Source organism: Abramis brama (genome assembly GCF_963993115.1).
Source record: "Abramis brama genome assembly, chromosome: 9".
Classification (NCBI taxonomy): Eukaryota; Metazoa; Chordata; class Actinopteri; order Cypriniformes; family Leuciscidae; genus Abramis; species Abramis brama.
This window is the reverse complement of record NC_139971.1, coordinates 27,077,252-27,095,161: the sequence shown is the minus strand read 5'-3', so window position 1 is coordinate 27,095,161 and position 17,910 is coordinate 27,077,252. Positions and strand designations below refer to the sequence as shown.

General features: G+C 37.8%; 1 protein-coding gene across 1 annotated transcript in view; it reads left to right on the top strand.

The window, feature by feature from the left end:
• ptprq (protein tyrosine phosphatase receptor type Q) overlaps positions 1-17,910 on the top strand; it is a gene marked incomplete at its 5' end in the record, with an annotated part of 60,040 nt that overhangs the window by 14,774 nt on the left and 27,356 nt on the right. Inside the window, 11 exons of the mRNA XM_084124230.1 lie at positions 951-1,111; positions 4,334-4,448; positions 5,228-5,454; positions 7,942-8,011; positions 9,086-9,285; positions 9,429-9,669; positions 11,210-11,338; positions 12,238-12,384; positions 16,641-16,801; positions 16,886-17,297; positions 17,732-17,893. Of these exons, the coding sequence (XP_083980356.1) occupies positions 951-1,111; positions 4,334-4,448; positions 5,228-5,454; positions 7,942-8,011; positions 9,086-9,285; positions 9,429-9,669; positions 11,210-11,338; positions 12,238-12,384; positions 16,641-16,801; positions 16,886-17,297; positions 17,732-17,893 (2,025 nt within the window). The remainder of the gene's footprint in view (positions 1-950; positions 1,112-4,333; positions 4,449-5,227; positions 5,455-7,941; positions 8,012-9,085; positions 9,286-9,428; positions 9,670-11,209; positions 11,339-12,237; positions 12,385-16,640; positions 16,802-16,885; positions 17,298-17,731; positions 17,894-17,910) is intronic.

Sequence of the window (17,910 nt, the reverse complement as noted above, 5' to 3'; positions counted from 1 at the left end):
ACAACACTATCATTCATTTCTAATCAATTTTGCTTTATGAACATTTCATTGTTGATAATTTTTATAATATTCTTAACATTAACATTTTTACTGTTTTATTCTAAACTATTTTAGTGTTATTTTCATTGCTTGTATTTAATGGCAATTGCTTGTTTACGCTAGTAAAGCACTTTGAATTGCAGTGGTTTTGTTTTAAAGGTGCTTTATAAATTGTGAGTGAGTGAGTGAGTGAGTGAGTCATTGAGTCGTTGAGTGAGTGAGTCGTTGAGTGAGTGAGTGAGTGAGTGAGTCAGTGAGTGAGTGAGTCGTTGAGTGAGTCAGTGAGTGAGTGAGTCGTTGAGTGAGTGAGTGGCTGAGTGAGTGAGTCGTTGAGTGAGTGAGAGTCAGTGAGTGAGTCGCTGAGTGAGTATATTAGAATGATATAATGATGCTGAGTGAGTGAGTCGTTGAGTGAAGGAGTGAGTCGTTGAGTGAGTGAGTTGCTGAGTGAGTGAGTCGTTGAGTGAGTGAGTTGCTGAGTGAGTGAGTGAGTGAGTGAGTGAGTGAGTCGTTGAGTGTGAGTGAGTTGCTGAGTGAGTGAGTCGTTGAGTGAGTGAGTCGTTGAGTGAGTGAATGAGCGGGTGGGTGAATTGGTGAGTGAGTCGGTGGGTGAGTGAGTGAGTGGGGGAGTGAGTGAGTGAGTGAGTGGGTGGGTGAGTGAGTGAGTGGGTGGTTGGGTGAATTGGTGAGTGAGTGAGTGGGTGGTTGGGTGGGTGGGTGAATTGGTGAGTGAGTCGGTGGGTGAGTGAGTGAAAATTAATCTAACCAAACCTGATTAAAATGAATGAAATTTAATTTAACCTTAATTTAAACTAAAGTGAGCTGAATTGAATTTTTAGCATTTGTCTGTCTGTAAAATAAATACATGTATTTTATTTATTTTTTTCAAAACCCAAATCTGTGTGTTTCAGTGCCTGCCAGTCCTGAAGGGTTGCGTGTGATCAGTGTGTCACCTCGTGCTTTCTCTCTCCACTGGCTGGCATCACTTGGATGTGATAAGAACTACCTGATCCAAGTGCTTCCTGACCACGGCAATATTACCATCACCACCACAGCAGACAGCTACGTCCAGGTACACCCCCCCACCCCCACCCCCACCCCCCCACACACACACACCCTGAGTCACTCACAGACCTCTCCCACAGCCGTATGCCAGGTGTCAGGTAGAAGAGTATCCGTGTCAGCTGGGCGGAGTGTGTGGAGGAAGGTTGGAGAACAAGGTAGAGAGTGAAAGAGAGAGAAGACCGTTAATAATAGGTTTTTGGTGGTGGGACTAGTTTGTTTCTGATCATTCGCATACCAGTGGTTAGTTACCCATTCAGCAGCTCTCTCTTAGTGAGGGGCCATCATGCCATCCTGTCTGCCCCTGCTGGTTATCCTGTACTTGGGCCTCGGTAACGTTCAGGTAGGCATCAATTGCATATTTGCATTGCATGGGTTTTGCATTACATGACATGCATTAAATACTCAAGATAGAAGTGTTGGATGCCATTCAGAAGTATATTGAGAATTATTTTAAAAACCAATTCAGTTTGTGAAACTGAATTGATGTACCAAACACATTTGTTTTAAAAAGTAGAATTAAAATAGAATGTTGTAATCCTTGAAATTACAATTTACAAATATAATATATTCCATTATATTTAATAAATTAAACTTTAATATTATGGTCGTATTAGGAAAATAATGCTTTTCACATAATACTCCAATTTACCCCAAAGTAAATTACCCCTTTATGTTTCATTTCATTTTCTTTTTGTTGTAATTTGGATTTAAATTCCAATTGAACATCATGTGTTCAAATCATCAAATGATTTTCAGTGAAATTAATTGAATGAAATTGAAATTAAATTAAAGTTCCAACTCAGGAACTTAAAGGGAGACAATTTTGTAACATTTTGAAGTTTTCATCCCTGCAAAAAAAATTTGTATAAAATTTATGAGATTTATTCTCATAAAAATTTGCTGAACTCTTACACATACACACACAAACACACACACACACACACGCACACACACACACACACATACTCTTTGGTCTGTTTGAGTGTGATGGTGAGACGCTACACGACCTTGGAGGAATTCTTAAACTGGCTTGTGTTTCTTAGAATTAAGAAATACGAAATTCTTCCACACAAAGACTTGAGTGTGTGATAAATATCACTGAACACTGACTCGTCTTCCTTGTGCGGGACTGTATATTTGTAAAGGATTTCCATTTTACATTTTATGCATTAATTTGTAGAGCATTCATAATTGAACATCATAATAACATTTCTGATAAAAGTTGCCATCAACAATTAAAAGTTTCGCTTAAAACCCGTATGCTTCATTTTCTGCATAATTTATATTTTCTTTATTATTTATATTTTCCCCTGTGTGAACTTGAAAGTAACTTGCTTTGGTGTTTTAGGAATTAGTTAAATTGCAAAATGGCTCAGAAGAGAGAAATTAGTTTTAAGAAAAGCTCTTCTAAGCAAATATATTGGTAGATATTTTATTTATTTGCAGTGAAATTCATAGAAGTGTGGTTTATATTTATACATATATATACATATACGTTATGTAACGCATGTAAGCAAGGATTCGATTTTGCCATGTTATCTTGTTTTACTGGTGTTGTCAGGCCATTTTATCCTCACATCTGATAAGACTATTGTCTTTCTGGAACAAGTGGTGTGACATCACGTATGGTAACTTAGCCTGCCGCTGTTACATTACTCAACAAACTTTGTGTTTGTGAACATGTGACAGAAGACCACAAAAGATGCTTTTTAATATATGATTTATATGAACAAATGATTTCTGCTATTGAATTATTGCTAGTAATGGCTCAAGAAGATTCGCTTGCAAAAAGTGTGTTTGTGTGTCTGTTTGTGGGAGTGTCTGAGGTGCATGGATTATTGATGGTATCTATACAGTAGATGTACAAAATTCCTTGTGTTTTTGAGGGTGGTTTGATGCATGATGGTGTTTTGGAGTAATAATGCGATGTGTTTGATTAATGTAAGTCATTGTCTTCAGTCAGAAATTCATATATCTGATCGCATTCAAATTGTAATTTGTTTAGTATCTAGTGCTGACTTTTTGGTTTTACCTGAGGTTTATTTTATAGCATGATATGCTTCAGTTTTCTCAGAAGAGACATGACTTAGCAATATGTTGTGAGATATTACTACGCTTTATGCACTGAAAATGAGCCCTTTTATTTTAAAAATTGTACACCATTCAGTAATGTAAAATGCAATAACTAAATCAAAATAAGCACAGATTTTATTTCTCTATTAAATAGATTTTTTACAATCCTGAAATTTTAGGTGCAAAACAACACCAACAAAATTGGTAACTAGAAGACATAAGATGTTACCATTATAAAGGTCACTCTCAAAAACTGTTGACTTTTTGGCTTATAAAACACTGAATAGTTCAATTTCCTAACATAAAAGCTTATCATAAATATGTATTACATGTCAAAATGTTATATTCTTTGTTATTTTAGTCTTTATTTTTTCCACACCTATCATTTCCCTCTGATTTTAGGTAGAGGTTATGGGTAGGGTTACGTTTCGGGGTAGGGATTGGTGGACTGCGTTTACATAATTTCTGATGATTAATCTGACCCACAATTTCATGGTTAACTGCAGCTGCACAGACCCAAAATAAAAATACAAAAATGTATGTATTTTTTATGTCAGTTCCTCAACTACCCTCTGAGAGTATTTAAATGTACATTTATGCATTTGGCAAATACTTTTATCCAAAGGAATGCACATTACGTTAAATGCATACATTTTTATCAGTTCAAGAATGTTAATATTGCTGGGAATCGAACGCATGATTTTTGCGTTGCTACTGTAGCACCATGCTCTACTGTTTTAGGAAAGCACACAAAATTGAAACAAAAACCATTTAAAAACAATTAAACAAATGGTTAAAAATAGTTGTTAAACACGTGTTTATTTTTGATGTAATGTGTGAGAATGTGTGTGATTGTGATTGGATTGAATCCAATTAGTGTCAATTTGACCTGCAACATAAAAATTGGACCCAGAATTCGAACATAATACAAGGGGGGAAAAGCGCTAAACAACACAGTGTCTTTTATATTATCCAATATAAACAATGGTTATAGAATTCTGTCTTTTAAATATTGTATAAATATGTCTTTTAAATATGTATTTTGTTTTTGTCAAGAACCGTATCTGTTACCATATTTGAGAATGACCCATATCTTCATTGTAGATGTAGATCTATGTTCGTCCTGTATATGTATTGTGTTTATTCTATGTTTTAGGCTCAAGTGTCCAGTGTAACCCCTGGAACATCATACACCATCACGGTCAATGCAGTGGCTTCGTCAGGGTTCAGCTCACCTGTCAGCCGAATACTTGTCACCACTATTGAGTCATGTAAGTCTGTGTGTTCCATTCTTAAACCACTATCTTCTTTTAATAAAAATGATGCCTTCCTTTCATAATTTATGTGTATTTCCCCATACTTCCTATATATTCCTCTAGACTACTTTATTAAGTGAAAACATTCTATTCAGTCAAACAAATATTGTAAATAATGTCACACTAACAAAAATGCCCTAAATTACCATATTAATGTAGAAAATGTAATAAAATAACATACAAATGTAATGTTATATGTAGTAATGTAATGTACAGGAATCCATATGGATTTTTTTTCCATTTGAAGTGTGTGTGTGTATGTGTGTACATTTATGTTTGCATAATTGATGCTGATTCCAGGCTTTGATAGGTTGGTATCATATTCCCGGGTCGCTGGTTTGCTCATCTCTATGGGAATGGCATGGGCGGGTCACGCTTTCTGATGGCTTTATATTGTATTGTTATTCTCCTAAATGGCTGACACCTCTACAACAACTAGCTGTTAGCGAGCCAAGCACCTTCTGAAAGACCTCTACGTTTGATAATGGCCTGGACGATACTATATCTTGGTTAGAGTAACAACATCCGTCCTGCTTCATTGCAGAAGATGAGGATATAATGGCAACACAAATGAAAGAAGTGACAATCAATTTAAAAAAGGACATGAAAAAAATTGCTGTAATCAACCAATTCGAATCAAGTAATCAATAAAGCTGTCATAAAAATAGGATAAAATATCAAATGCATCATAAGATTCTCAAGTTTTTCGTGTGTTTATATGTATGTGTATGTAGTACCTGCGGCCCCCTCTAAGCCAGAAGGTGAGCGGGTTGGTTCCAATGGAATCCTGCTGTCCTGGCGGATGCCGATGCCCCTTGACCCCACAATTCACTCATTTGTCATCAAATACAAGGAGGTGTGTCCATATCCCGACCCTACCTTCACTGAGGTCACCAAGGGCCTGGACATCCCAGAAACTCTCCTGAACACACTCACCCCTGGAGCAACGTACAACATCAAGGTGCACGCTTGATCTTCACACATTTCAATAGTTTTTGTGAAAGCAAAAATTCACAAAGTCTAATTTAACCACGGCATAGATTTTCACATTATAGAATCAGAATATAGTGTATTTTAAACTGATTAAAGAATGTACACAACACCATAATACAAAATGTACTTGTACTGCATTTTTTTTTTTTTTTTTTTTTTTTTTGTAGGAACTGTAAAAAGTTGAAATAACAAATGACGCAGACTTGAAGAAAATACAAATTCTCGGTCCGGCCGCAAATGTATTGTTCAGAAAAACTATAAAATTAAAGTGTCAAAAATAATAGTTTGTGGTTAAAGCTCACCAAGAACCAGCAGACTTCATTGGATAGTTTCTAAATGTCACAAAAATACAAGACTTCCTTAATGAAATTGCTTGTCACAGCCACATAAAGCCTGTTAACCATAGGAGCACACACACACACAGAAAGGGACAAAAATACAAATGTTTTGATAAGCTGCTCAAAACTATATACAGTCGTGCTGTTATTGCATGTTAAATGCATGTTATTTTTTATTTAGTACTGTCCTGAATAAGATATTTAACATAAAAGGTGTTTACATATAGTCCACAATAAAAAAATATTTAAAAAATCCCATTCAAAAGTTTACATACCCCTCAATCTTTATACTGTGTCTCATTACCTGGATGATCCACATCTGGGTTTTTTTTTTTTTTTTTTTTTTTTTGATGGTTGTTCTTGAGTCCCTTGTTGTCCTGAGCAATTAAACTGGCCAATGTTCTTCATAAAAATCTAACTCTTCAGTTTTCCAGCATCTTTTGCATGTTTGAACCCTTTCTGGCAGAGACTGTATGATTTTGAGATCCATCTTTTCACACTGAGGACAATTGAGGGACTCAAACACAACTGTTAAAAAAGGTTCAAAGTGAAAACTTTTGAACAGGATGAAGATGTCCAAATTTTTCTTATTTTGTTTAAATATAAAAAATAAAACAATTTAGTATTGTCCTTCAGAAGCAACAGAAGTTGTACAGTACTTGCATGTTTCCCGGAAGACAAATAAAGTACAATTTACCTTGATCCTCAAATTCAAAACGTTTTCAACCCCCAGCTCTTAATGCATCGTGTTTCCTTCTGTCATTTTTATAAATTCATCAATTTGGACTATGTAAACATCTTTTATGTTACATATCTTATTCAGGACAGTACTAAATAAATAATAACATGCATTTTGTACGATACCTCTTATTTTGTTAAAATAATTAACATTTAGCAGATTCTGCAAGGTGTATGTAAACTTTTGAGCACGACTGTATATTGAAAGAATGTGCCACTTTATACCAGCAAGAATGTATTAAATTAATCAAAAGTGACATTAAAGATATTTATAATGTTACAAAATATTTCTGACATAATATTGTATCAAAGAATTTTGTTTCCACAAAACTATTAAGCAGCAAAACTATTTTCAACATTGATAATAAGAATCAGCATATTAGAAATATTTCTGAAGGAACATGTGACACTGAAGACCAGAGTAATATCTTTCAAAAACATTCAAATATCTTTTCCAACCCCAAACTTTGAATGGTAGTGTATATGATGCATAATAATGCCAAAAAACAAACAAACAAGAGGGTGATTTCCATGCAACTTCATGATAAAATTCTGATGGGACATCATGAGAAACTACCTTCCATATACTCTACAAAGACTCCAAATGTCTAAACATCATGGGAAATTCTATAGATTTCCAATTCCTTTCAAACTCCAAAGAACTCCAGACTTCTTATTGAAGAATGGTGCAATATCCCACAGTTCAAGTTCTGAATTTCACTATTCCCCAAAGAAACTGAAGCTCTTCTGAAGGCAAAAGCACAAGACCTGGGAATTAATACAATTATAGATGTTATTACTGATATTATATCCAACCCATGTTTATCTGAAATGTTAGCGCCCCCTTTACTTCCCTTTTTAGTATTTTCCATTTATTTCAGTCTTTGTCAGGTAATGTTTTGTCACCTAATGAAACGGCAGCAAGCAAAAACTTTTCTGAAAATGGTTTTCATTAAACTGGTCCAGCTTTCAGCAGACACCGCTGGATTAACTATCCATGGGAAAGTTGCCAGTGGCCTCTATTCCATTGATCTCACTCAATAATTTATCAACTGTGAATTATTCATGTCCTACAGAGAACTCTGGATCCACGAGGGATCTCTGTTTTCCCTCATTTGTCTCGTGAATTCATTGGCTGGGTACACCGTGAACTCTGAATTGACTCTCTAAGCTATTGTGTGAGCGTGTGTTTGTATGTGTGACGGTCTTTGATGGATCTGTTGTCTGGAGTAGATCACCTTGCATTGGAATCTTCATTCACAGTGTCTTTATAACCACCTCTGCTAAGTCATGGTGATAAATCAACCAGACGTTCTTATACTGTGTGCGGTTTGAGTATATTGCTTTTCAAAAGCTTTTCTTCTGTCTTTTCTTTATAGGTTGCAGCAGTCAACAAAGCAGGAACTGGACCCTTTAGCCAATCTCTTTACTACAAAACAGCAGAGGCCCGTAAGCACTATCCATGTATTTCATATAAACTGTTTTCAAAACCCTAATGAGCTGCTTTACTGTCTAGAGAGGTAGCTACCATCAAAGGTGCAATATTGCATGAGCAATATTGTTAATGATCACACGTATAAAACGCAATTGGCTCTCCTCCTGTGAAGTGCATCGGAGTCTACAGTACTTTTATCATTCTATTCATCAAAGAATTCTGAAAGAAATTAAAAATATTAAGCAGCAAAAGCAGTTTTCAACATTGATAATAAGACCTGTTTCTTGAGCAGCAAATCAGCATATTAGAATGATTTCTGAAGGGTCATGTGACACTGAAGACTGGAGAAATGATGCTGAATAAATCACAGGAATAAATTACATTTTATATTAAAATAGAAAATTTTGGAAGCTTGTTTCCGCCACAGAATAAAAAATAAATAAAAAAGGTAATTGCGACACAATTCTGACTTTTTTTGCTCACAACTTCGAGTTTACATCTCGCAATTCTGACTTTTTGTCTCAGAATTGATTGATATAAAGTCGCAATTGTGTGTTAAGTCAAAATTGTGAGAATCTCAATACAAGATATAAGATACAAGATATAAACTCGCAATTGCGAGAAAAGTCAGAATTGCAAGTTTATATCTCGCAATTCTGACTTTATAACACGCAATTGCGAGTTTATATTTAGCAATTCTGACATTATACCTTGCGATTTTAACTTTATATCTCGCAATTCTGAAACGTAAACTCGCAATTGTGAGATAAAAAGTCGCAATTATCTTTTAAAAATGTTTTATTCTGTGGCGGAAACCAGCTTCCATAGAAAATAGCTCTTTTAAATTGTAATAATATTTCAAAATATTACTGTTTACTGAATTTTTGAGCATTGACCAGCATAAGAGCCTACTTTCAAAAACATTAAATATCTTACTGACCCCTAGCATAATTTTGCTACCTAGTGTGTGAATACTGATGACTAAGTGGGGAGCTCACTGGGTTTTAAACAAATGTGTATAGATATTTTCATTCTGCTTGTTTAGAGTGTGTATATGTTTTAATCCATGTGTTTATGTTCAATCTCAGCCCCTGGTCTGGTGTCAAACCTCACAGCGTTTGCTGATGATCACACATCAGTGGTAGTGACATGGTTTCTCCCCGTACGCATCAATGGCCTTATCGCTAAGTTCGCAGTTAAAGTCAAACATGCCCGAACAAGCCAGATTGTCCGCACACTGGACCTCAATGCAGAGGACATCATGAGCGGAGCTCTGCCTCACTGCAACGTACGTCTTTGCTTGTATTAATGTTTATTTGAAGTGATACAAGACAGCTGAACCAAATTCAAAATACCTTAGAGGTATATGCATTGATCTAGCAATTTCTTTGCAATTAGTTTCGGTTGTTTATGTGTTTTTGTGTCTCCTAGGATGCAGCAGACATCTTATCTCGTGGAACTCCAAGCCCGTCCGAGTCTTCCCAGTTGACGTCTGCTGTGCTGCCCTCTGTTACACTCTCAGCCGTTCCCCCCGCCTCCGTCTGGAGCATTCCAATCAGTGTAAAGATTGATGAGCTCCGTCCCTACACACCTTATGTGTTTGAAGTCTCCGCGTTCACCAGTGAAGGGGAGGGACAGATTGCCAGCACTATGGTCCGCATGCCGGAGGCTGGTATGCTATCACACACACTTTATTCTTATATATTATATATGTATGTATATTACTGTTTAGAGTAGAAATGAATGCTTCTATTCAGCAATGATGCATGAAGTGATCAAAAGTAAAGGCATTTATATTGGTATAAAGGATTCAGAGCCGGACAGTAACGGAGTACATTTACTTGAGTACAATACTTAAGTACAATTTTGAGGGATCTGTACTTTACTCGAGTATCATTTTTGGGGAGTACTCATGACTTTACTCAAGTACATTTGAGAGGCAAATATTGTACTCTTTACTCCACTACATTTCTATCCATAACTGTGAGTACCCGTTACTACTTCTTCTAAAAAAAAAAAAAATCTTCTCGGACATCTCGGAAACCCTCAATTTGTTGTTTCCCTCTCAAATGTGATTGGATTGTGCAGGCGCCACTGATTGGGACAGCCTATCAGCAAGCAATCACCTTCAGCTTTCCGCCAAAGTCAACTCCATGGTCAGATTTAGATAAGAGACGAAACCATGGACGAAACAATGGATGAAGACGCAGCAGGTCCATCCCGGGAGTATTTTTTTTCCCAGGATGGTAGGGGAAGACTCATGAATATTCATTAGGGAAGTCATCCCTGATTGGTCTTAACCCCAGTGACGGGTAGGTTTAGGGGCGGGGTTAGGGAGGTCATAAGACCCCCATTGACGGGTAGGTTTAGGGGTGTGGTTAGGGGTAGGTCATCAGACCAATCAGGGATGACTTCCCTAATGAATATTCATGAGTCTTCCCCTACCATCCTGGGAAAACCCGTGGCCCCACCTCGCCAGACTATTTCAATTTTCTGAACAAGTTAATGATAGTTTTCGCTTCAAGTGTTTGCTGTGTTTACCAATGTAAGCACTGTGGCAGTAGTAATGCAATATTTAGAAAATGTACTCTTGATACTCAAGTACTTTTAAAAACAAGTACTTTAGTACTTTTACTTAAGTAGACATCTGACTGTAGTACTTTTACTTGTACTTGAGTAAAATTTAGCAAGGGGTATCTGTACTTTTACTCAAGTAATGAAGCTGTGTACTCTGTCCGCCTCTGAAAGGATTTCTGTTTCAATGCTGTTCTTTCTATTCATCAGAATCCTGAAAAATCTTATCACGTTTTCCACAAAAATGTCAAGCAGCACAAATGTTTCCAACACTGAAAATAGTAGAAAATGTTTTTCTGGAGCACCAAATTATAAAATTAATCTATACTGCATCATAAATGATTATAAAATCTATAGTTTTTACATTGTAATAATATTTCATATTACTGTTATTATGGCATTTTTGATCAAATATATCAAAGAAATCCTACCGACCCCAAATGTTAATCAAAATTAAGTCTATTTACTTGCATGAATGTTTTTTTATATAATAATACATGAAATTATGGAAATACCTGACAATACAGAAGCTTAATTGTATTGCAAATTCTGTTTTATGTTGTCTTGTTCAAATAATTGCAATTTCTACAAGTTTCTGTAACGAATCAAAAATGTAAAGACAAAAATGTGTGTTGCAGCCCCTGAAGACCCGCCGCAAAACATAGTTTTAAGAAACATCACTTCTAAATCTCTGTCTCTAACTTGGGACCCACCAAAGATCACCACAGGACGATTCAGTTACGTCATCCAGCTCCACAGCTCTGAAGGTAACACTTTCTGACACCCCATGACCATCAAACCAATGTCTTTACCATTAAAGGGATAGGTCACCCAAAAATTTAAATTAGCCCATGATTTACTCACCCTCAAGTCATCCTAGGTGTATATGACATTCTTCTTTCAGAAGAGTACAATCGGAGTTATTTAAAAAAATGTCCTGGCTCTTCCAAGCTTTATAATGGCAGTGAAGCGATGCGTTTGTGTAAAAAAATATTCATATTTAACATGTTACAAAGTAAGATTCTAGCTTCCGGCCATACACAGTCTACTTGCATCTAAAGCGCAACTTACGCAACTTGTGATGTTAGAAGTAGCGTAGTGCGTCATGGCGTAGCGTAAATATCAGCAGTACGTCGCATTACTCGCATAAGTTGCGCTTTAGACTTACGTGGAATCTAACTTTTGCGCCATGACGCACTACACTACTTCTAACGTCACAAGTTGCATAAGTTGCGCTTTAGACTCAAGTAGACTGCTATAGTTATTTTACTTTAGAAAGTAAAAAATATTTTTCTTACACAAACTCATCGCTTCGCTTCAGAAGGCCTTCATTAACCCCCCCCCCGGAGCCGCGTGGAGCACTTTTATGATGGATAGATGCACTTTTATGGACAGCCATTCACTGCCATTATAAAGCTTGAAAGAGCCAGGACATTTTTTAATATAACTCCGATTGAATTCGTCTGAAAGAAGGATGACTTGAGGGTGAGTAAATCATGGGTTAATTTTCATTTTTGGGTGAACTATCCCTTTAATACTGTACTATCAGACAGACATCACACACAAGCCCTTATCCTAAACCAGCACATGCTCCAGACTACTTAGTTCAAAGCACATCCTCTCATTGTTTGTATGTTAATGTGGTGCATGTATATGTGTATTTCAGGGTTTATTAGTGAGAACAGCACAATCGATCAAGCGTTTATTTACACTGGACTGACTCCATACACACAATACTACATCCATGTGATGGCCAAATCCTCGGGGGCCACAGGACCGGCAGCAGTGGTCAACATTACAACAAACGCAGAAGGTAAACACACAAACACACATGGGGCCCTATTTTAACGATCTGAAACGCAGTAAGTATCAAGAGTGAAACGCAAGTAACTTTGTGGGCGGGTCTTGGGCGCTGTTGCTATTATACCGGCGGGATAAATGACTCTTGCGCCCGACGCAAATCTAAAATGGGTTGGTCTGAAGTAGCTTCATTATTCATAGGTGTGGTTTGGGCGTAACGTGAAATAAACCAATCAGAGCATCATCTCACATTCCCTTTAAGAGCAGGCGCTTTTTCCATGGCGGATTGCTATTATAACGGCGGATTTGCCAGGCGCATGCCAGGAGCAGTTCACAGCCGAGGAGACAGACGTTCTCGTCACGGCCGTAAAAGACAGAGAAGTGACATTGTATGGGGATGGGAGAAACACACCCAAATTAGCTTCGGTTAAACAGGCATATAATAATTTGGGTAAATGTGTAGGCTAGATGTATGCCTATTTTTTCACATCTTCATGGACACCACAATGATTTCCCTTGTGTGTTAATATTTTTCCTCGTAATAATGTATGGTTTTATAAAAATGAAAACTGCTGCATCTGTGTGTCGATATTAAGACAAGCAAAGTGTATGCGCGTTGTGCACACTCTACATTGATTATGGCCAAGCATGCGCCCTTAAAATAGCATATGAATAACATACGCAACGCGCCACTGACTTTAGACTAGGTTTTTCCTGGTCTGTGGCTGAATTGTTTTCTGAAACTGCAAAATAGCACCAGGGAACGTTTGCGCCGGAACACGCCTCCTCTTTGCGCTGAACCGCCCCCGGTAGCGCAAGTTCATTTCCTAACTTACCGACGTGCGTCTGTGGAGGGAAAAGTCCGCTGTGCGCGGGTGCAAAATAGGAATGATACATGCGTCTGTGTACAAAGTCAATTGCGCTGGGTGCAAGATAGGGCCCATGTTCTGTTTTCATGTTTTATGGAGGCTTTCCATATACATAATGATTTTAATACTGTGCAAACTGTATATTCTATCCCCCTACACTAATCCTACCATCACTGAAAACTTTCTGCATTTTTACATTTTCAAAAAACATCACTTAGTATGATTTATAAGTTGTTTTCCTCATGGGGACCAAAAAATGTCCCCACAAGGATTTCAGATACTGCCATCTTGGTGAGGACATCTTGTCCCCATAATATAGGGTTTACCTGGCAACCCACCCACACACACATGCGCGCGGCTTACCAGGACATCAGACTTACTCTTACCCAAATCCAAACCGCAATAAGAGAACATTTTTGCTTTTTTATGTGCAAGTAGTTTATGTGTCCACTGTGAGAGACATAATCTAAAAAAAAAAAATCCAGAAATCACAATATATGATTTTTTAACTATTTATTTGTATGATACAGCTGCAAATAAGTATTTGAACACCTGTCTATCAGCTAGAATTCTGACCCTCAAAGACCTGTTAGTCTGCCTTTAAAATGTCCACCTCCACTCCATTTATTATCCTAAATTAGATGCACCTGTTTGAGGTCGTTAGCTGCATAAAGACACCTGTCCACCCCATACAATCAGTAAGAATCCAACTACTAACATGGCCAAGACTAAAGAGCTGTCCAAAGACACTAGAGACAAAATTGTACACCTCCACAAGGCTGGAAAGGGCTACGGGGAAATTGCCAAGCAGCTTGGTGAAAAAAGGTCCACTGTTGGAGCAATCATTAGAAAATGGAAGAAGCTAAACATGACTGTCAATCTCCCTCGGACTGGGGCTCCATGCAAGATCTCACCTCGTGGGGTCTCAATGATCCTAAGAAAGGTGAGAAATCAGCCCAGAACTACACGGGAGGAGCTGGTCAATGACCTGAAAAGAGCTGGGACCACCGTTTCCAAGGTTACTGTTGGTAATACACTAAGACGTCATGGTTTGAAATCATGCATGGCACGGAAGGTTCCCCTGCTTAAACCAGCACATGTCAAGGCCCGTCTTATGTTTGCCAGTGACCATTTGGATGATCCAGAGGAGTCATGGGAGAAAGTCATGTGGTCAGATGAGACCAAAATATAACTTTTTGGTCATAATTCCACTAAACGTGTTTGGAGGAAGAAGAATGATGAGTACCATCCCAAGAACACCATCCCTACTGTGAAGCATGGGGGTGGTAGCATCATGCTTTGGGGGTGTTTTTCTGCACATGGGACAGGGCGACTGCACTGTATTAAGGAGAGGATGACCGGGGCCATGTATTGCGAGATTTTGGGGAACAACCTCCTTCCCTCAGTTAGAGCATTGAAGATGGGTCGAGGCTGGGTCTTCCAACATGACAATGACCCGAAGCACACAGCCAGGATAACCAAGGAGTGGCTCTGTAAGAAGCATATCAAGGTTCTGGCGTGGCCTAGCCAGTCTCCAGACCTAAACCCAATAGAGAATCTTTGGAGGGAGCTCAAACTCCGTGTTTCTCAGCGATAGCCCAGAAACCTGACTGATCTAGAGAAGATCTGTGTGGAGGAGTGGGCCAAAATCCCTCCTGCAGTGTGTGCAAACCTGGTGAAAAACTACAGGAAACATTTGACCTCTGTAATTGCAAACAAAGGCTACTGTACCAAATATTAACATTGATTTTCTCAGGTGTTCAAATACTTGTTTGCAGCTGTATCATACAAATAAATAGTTAAAAAATCATACATTGTGATTTCTGGATTTTTTTTTTTTAGATTATGTCTCTCACAGTGGACATGCACCTACGATGATAATTTCAGACCCCTCCATGATTTCTAAGTGGGAGAACTTGCAAAATAGCAGGGTGTTCAAATACTTATTTTCCTCACTGTATATACCCCCCATATTTTCCTAAAGGGAGGTTTTATCAGATTTAGTCAACTTCTGTGAACAACAAATTGTTTCTGTACTATAGATGATAATAGATTTACAGATCTTACATGATGTCTTTCATTGGTTTTTATATGTCACAGTTGATGTTTTAAACCTTTAGACATTATATAATATTAGATAAAGAGAACCTGAGTGAACAAAGTATATAACTGAACTGATTTTGTTCAAAAACGACTGTCAAAATATTACTGTCAAGTTAAACGGAACCAACTTTCCCTGTGTGAAAATGTTTTTACTGGAGTAATGGCTGCTGAAAATTCAGCTTTGCCATTATAAATGAACTAGTTTTCTATTTGAATAGATTTTATAATAATTTAAGTTGAAATAATATTTCACAATATCACTTTTGATCAAATAAATGCAGCCTTGGTCAGCATAAGAGAGTTCTTTCAAAAACATAAAAAAATCTTACCGACCCAAAACGTTTCAATGGTAATCAAAATTAAGTGTATGCATTACCTAGATTAACCCTATTTAGCTGTACTGACTGCAACTTAAATAAGCATTAAATCACTTTTGATTCCGCTGATGTGGAACTGCTTTTGTTTTTTCTCCCAATTTTCTTACTGCATGACCTAGCTACGCTTTAGCTGTGATTTATGGATGAATTGCCACAAATTCATCTAAATTCATGTATTTTCCACTACAGTGGAGAATTAATGATTCCTTCAGTTGTGGCATTCAGGTTTTCATGACATGACCTCCATTTTGATTGATTGTTGGTGTCGTGTTTTCTCAAACTGTGTTTGTGTATGCTTGAAGGAAGCATATTGGGAGCCATGTTGACCAAAGCAATTACATTTTTTGACTCATCTGTATGGAGATTAGAGAACATACTCTCAAAAGGGAATGTGTACGTGTTTGTGACTTCTGTAAGTGTTCAGACTTGGGGGTCAAAATAAGTGAGAGTTATAAATGAGGTTTATATTTAGCTGGTCTGGTTATAATTAAGTCGGTCTGAAATCAGCTATCTCTAATTATACCTTTAATTTGGTTAATTTAGCTGGAGGAAATGACTTTTTCATACAGAGCCAGTTGTTGCTGCATAGCTGAATGCTCATTAAATGCATGGAAAAAGAAGAAAGGTTATTTGTTCACTTAGGGTTGCTTTTATCTAAAATTAGATTTTGGTCGAAAGCCTCAAAGCATCCAATGCCGAAAATGTGTGATAAATAAAGGGCTGCATTTTTCTCAGCAATGAGTTGTACAATTGGGAAAATTTATCAGGGAAAAAATGGCTCTTAATTTTATTTTAAAGGATTTTTTAAGTAATTTTAAGTCATATTGCGACCCCCCTCGGACTTTGCTGAGGGCCTTGGCTAAGTATACGGCAAGGTGTGTTAATAACTGTATGTGTGTGTGCATTTATTTCCATGTTAGCCCCGAGTGCTGTGTCTCATCTGACAGCGGAGGCTGTGGACTCCACGTCGGTTCATCTGTCCTGGAGATCCCCGAGCCAACCAAACGGCTTGATAAGCCACTATCGGATTCTAGTGCTGTACCGTACTATGCTTGTACAGGACATCACCCTAAGAGGACAGGTAAAACAATAAATTACACAAGCATGCACACACTCACTGCATTTTGTTTGGTTTAGCTTCACTGATTTAATGTTGTCGTTACAGAACGCTGTCTCTCGACGACTTCGTCGCAATGCAAGGTCACTTGACATCACCACAGAATCTGCATTCACTCTCGCCTCACATGGAACATTTCTCACTTTGGGTCGCGGTTTTACCAACACCGACTCGGAACTGACCTCTGACCTTCCTTTGACCCCAAGCACCCCCCACACGCCTCCACCCTGGCTCACAGTCACCAACGACAGAACCAATGCATCTGTTCAGGCTGAGACTGAGGCTGTAACCGAGGACCCTTTGACTGAACTTTCACCTCTCACTCTTGGCACTGACCAACCGCCATTGGTTAACTTAAGCCCCTCCCAGCCCCGTCGCGTCACTAGGGCGGTGGCCACAGATTACACCCGGCAGCAGACGAACCTCCCAACAAGAGCTGCCACTACCATTGGAATAGAAGGTAAGTAACTCCTCCCACTGACTCCACCCACTATGACCTCACTCACATTTCAAGGTTTTTGCGATTTGGGTATTAACAGGACTGTTTAAAGCACAATTATAATAACAACTCATAATTTCAGTTTAAAATATATTTTTTTTCAGCAATGTGAATAAACCTTTCAAGACAGAACTACTGTGTTATTTTAGTCACTGTTGCCATAAAAATAGATATTGGTCAAAAGATACCAAAGTATTTTACTATTTTTATATAAATGTAAATATTTTTTAACTCTTTATTGAAGACTTTTTTAAAATCACAATGGAGAAAATGAAAGGGAAATTGAAAATCATGGGCACTAAAAGGTGGGCAGTCATTGTTGCGCTCTGTTATTTGTTATTTGTGCTTTCTGTTTTCTGATTGGTTGTGCCTGTGTGCTGTTTTTTGATTGACAGTTCTACCAGCCATTGAGGAGACAGCAGACCTGTCATCTGATCACATCATATATGTGGTTAGAAGACTGAGCCCTTTCACAGAGTACACATTTAACGTGTCGGCAAAAAACATCATTGGTGACGGACCTTCCGCACAAGTAACAGTGAAAACAACTGAACAGGGTAAAATAACTTCAGAC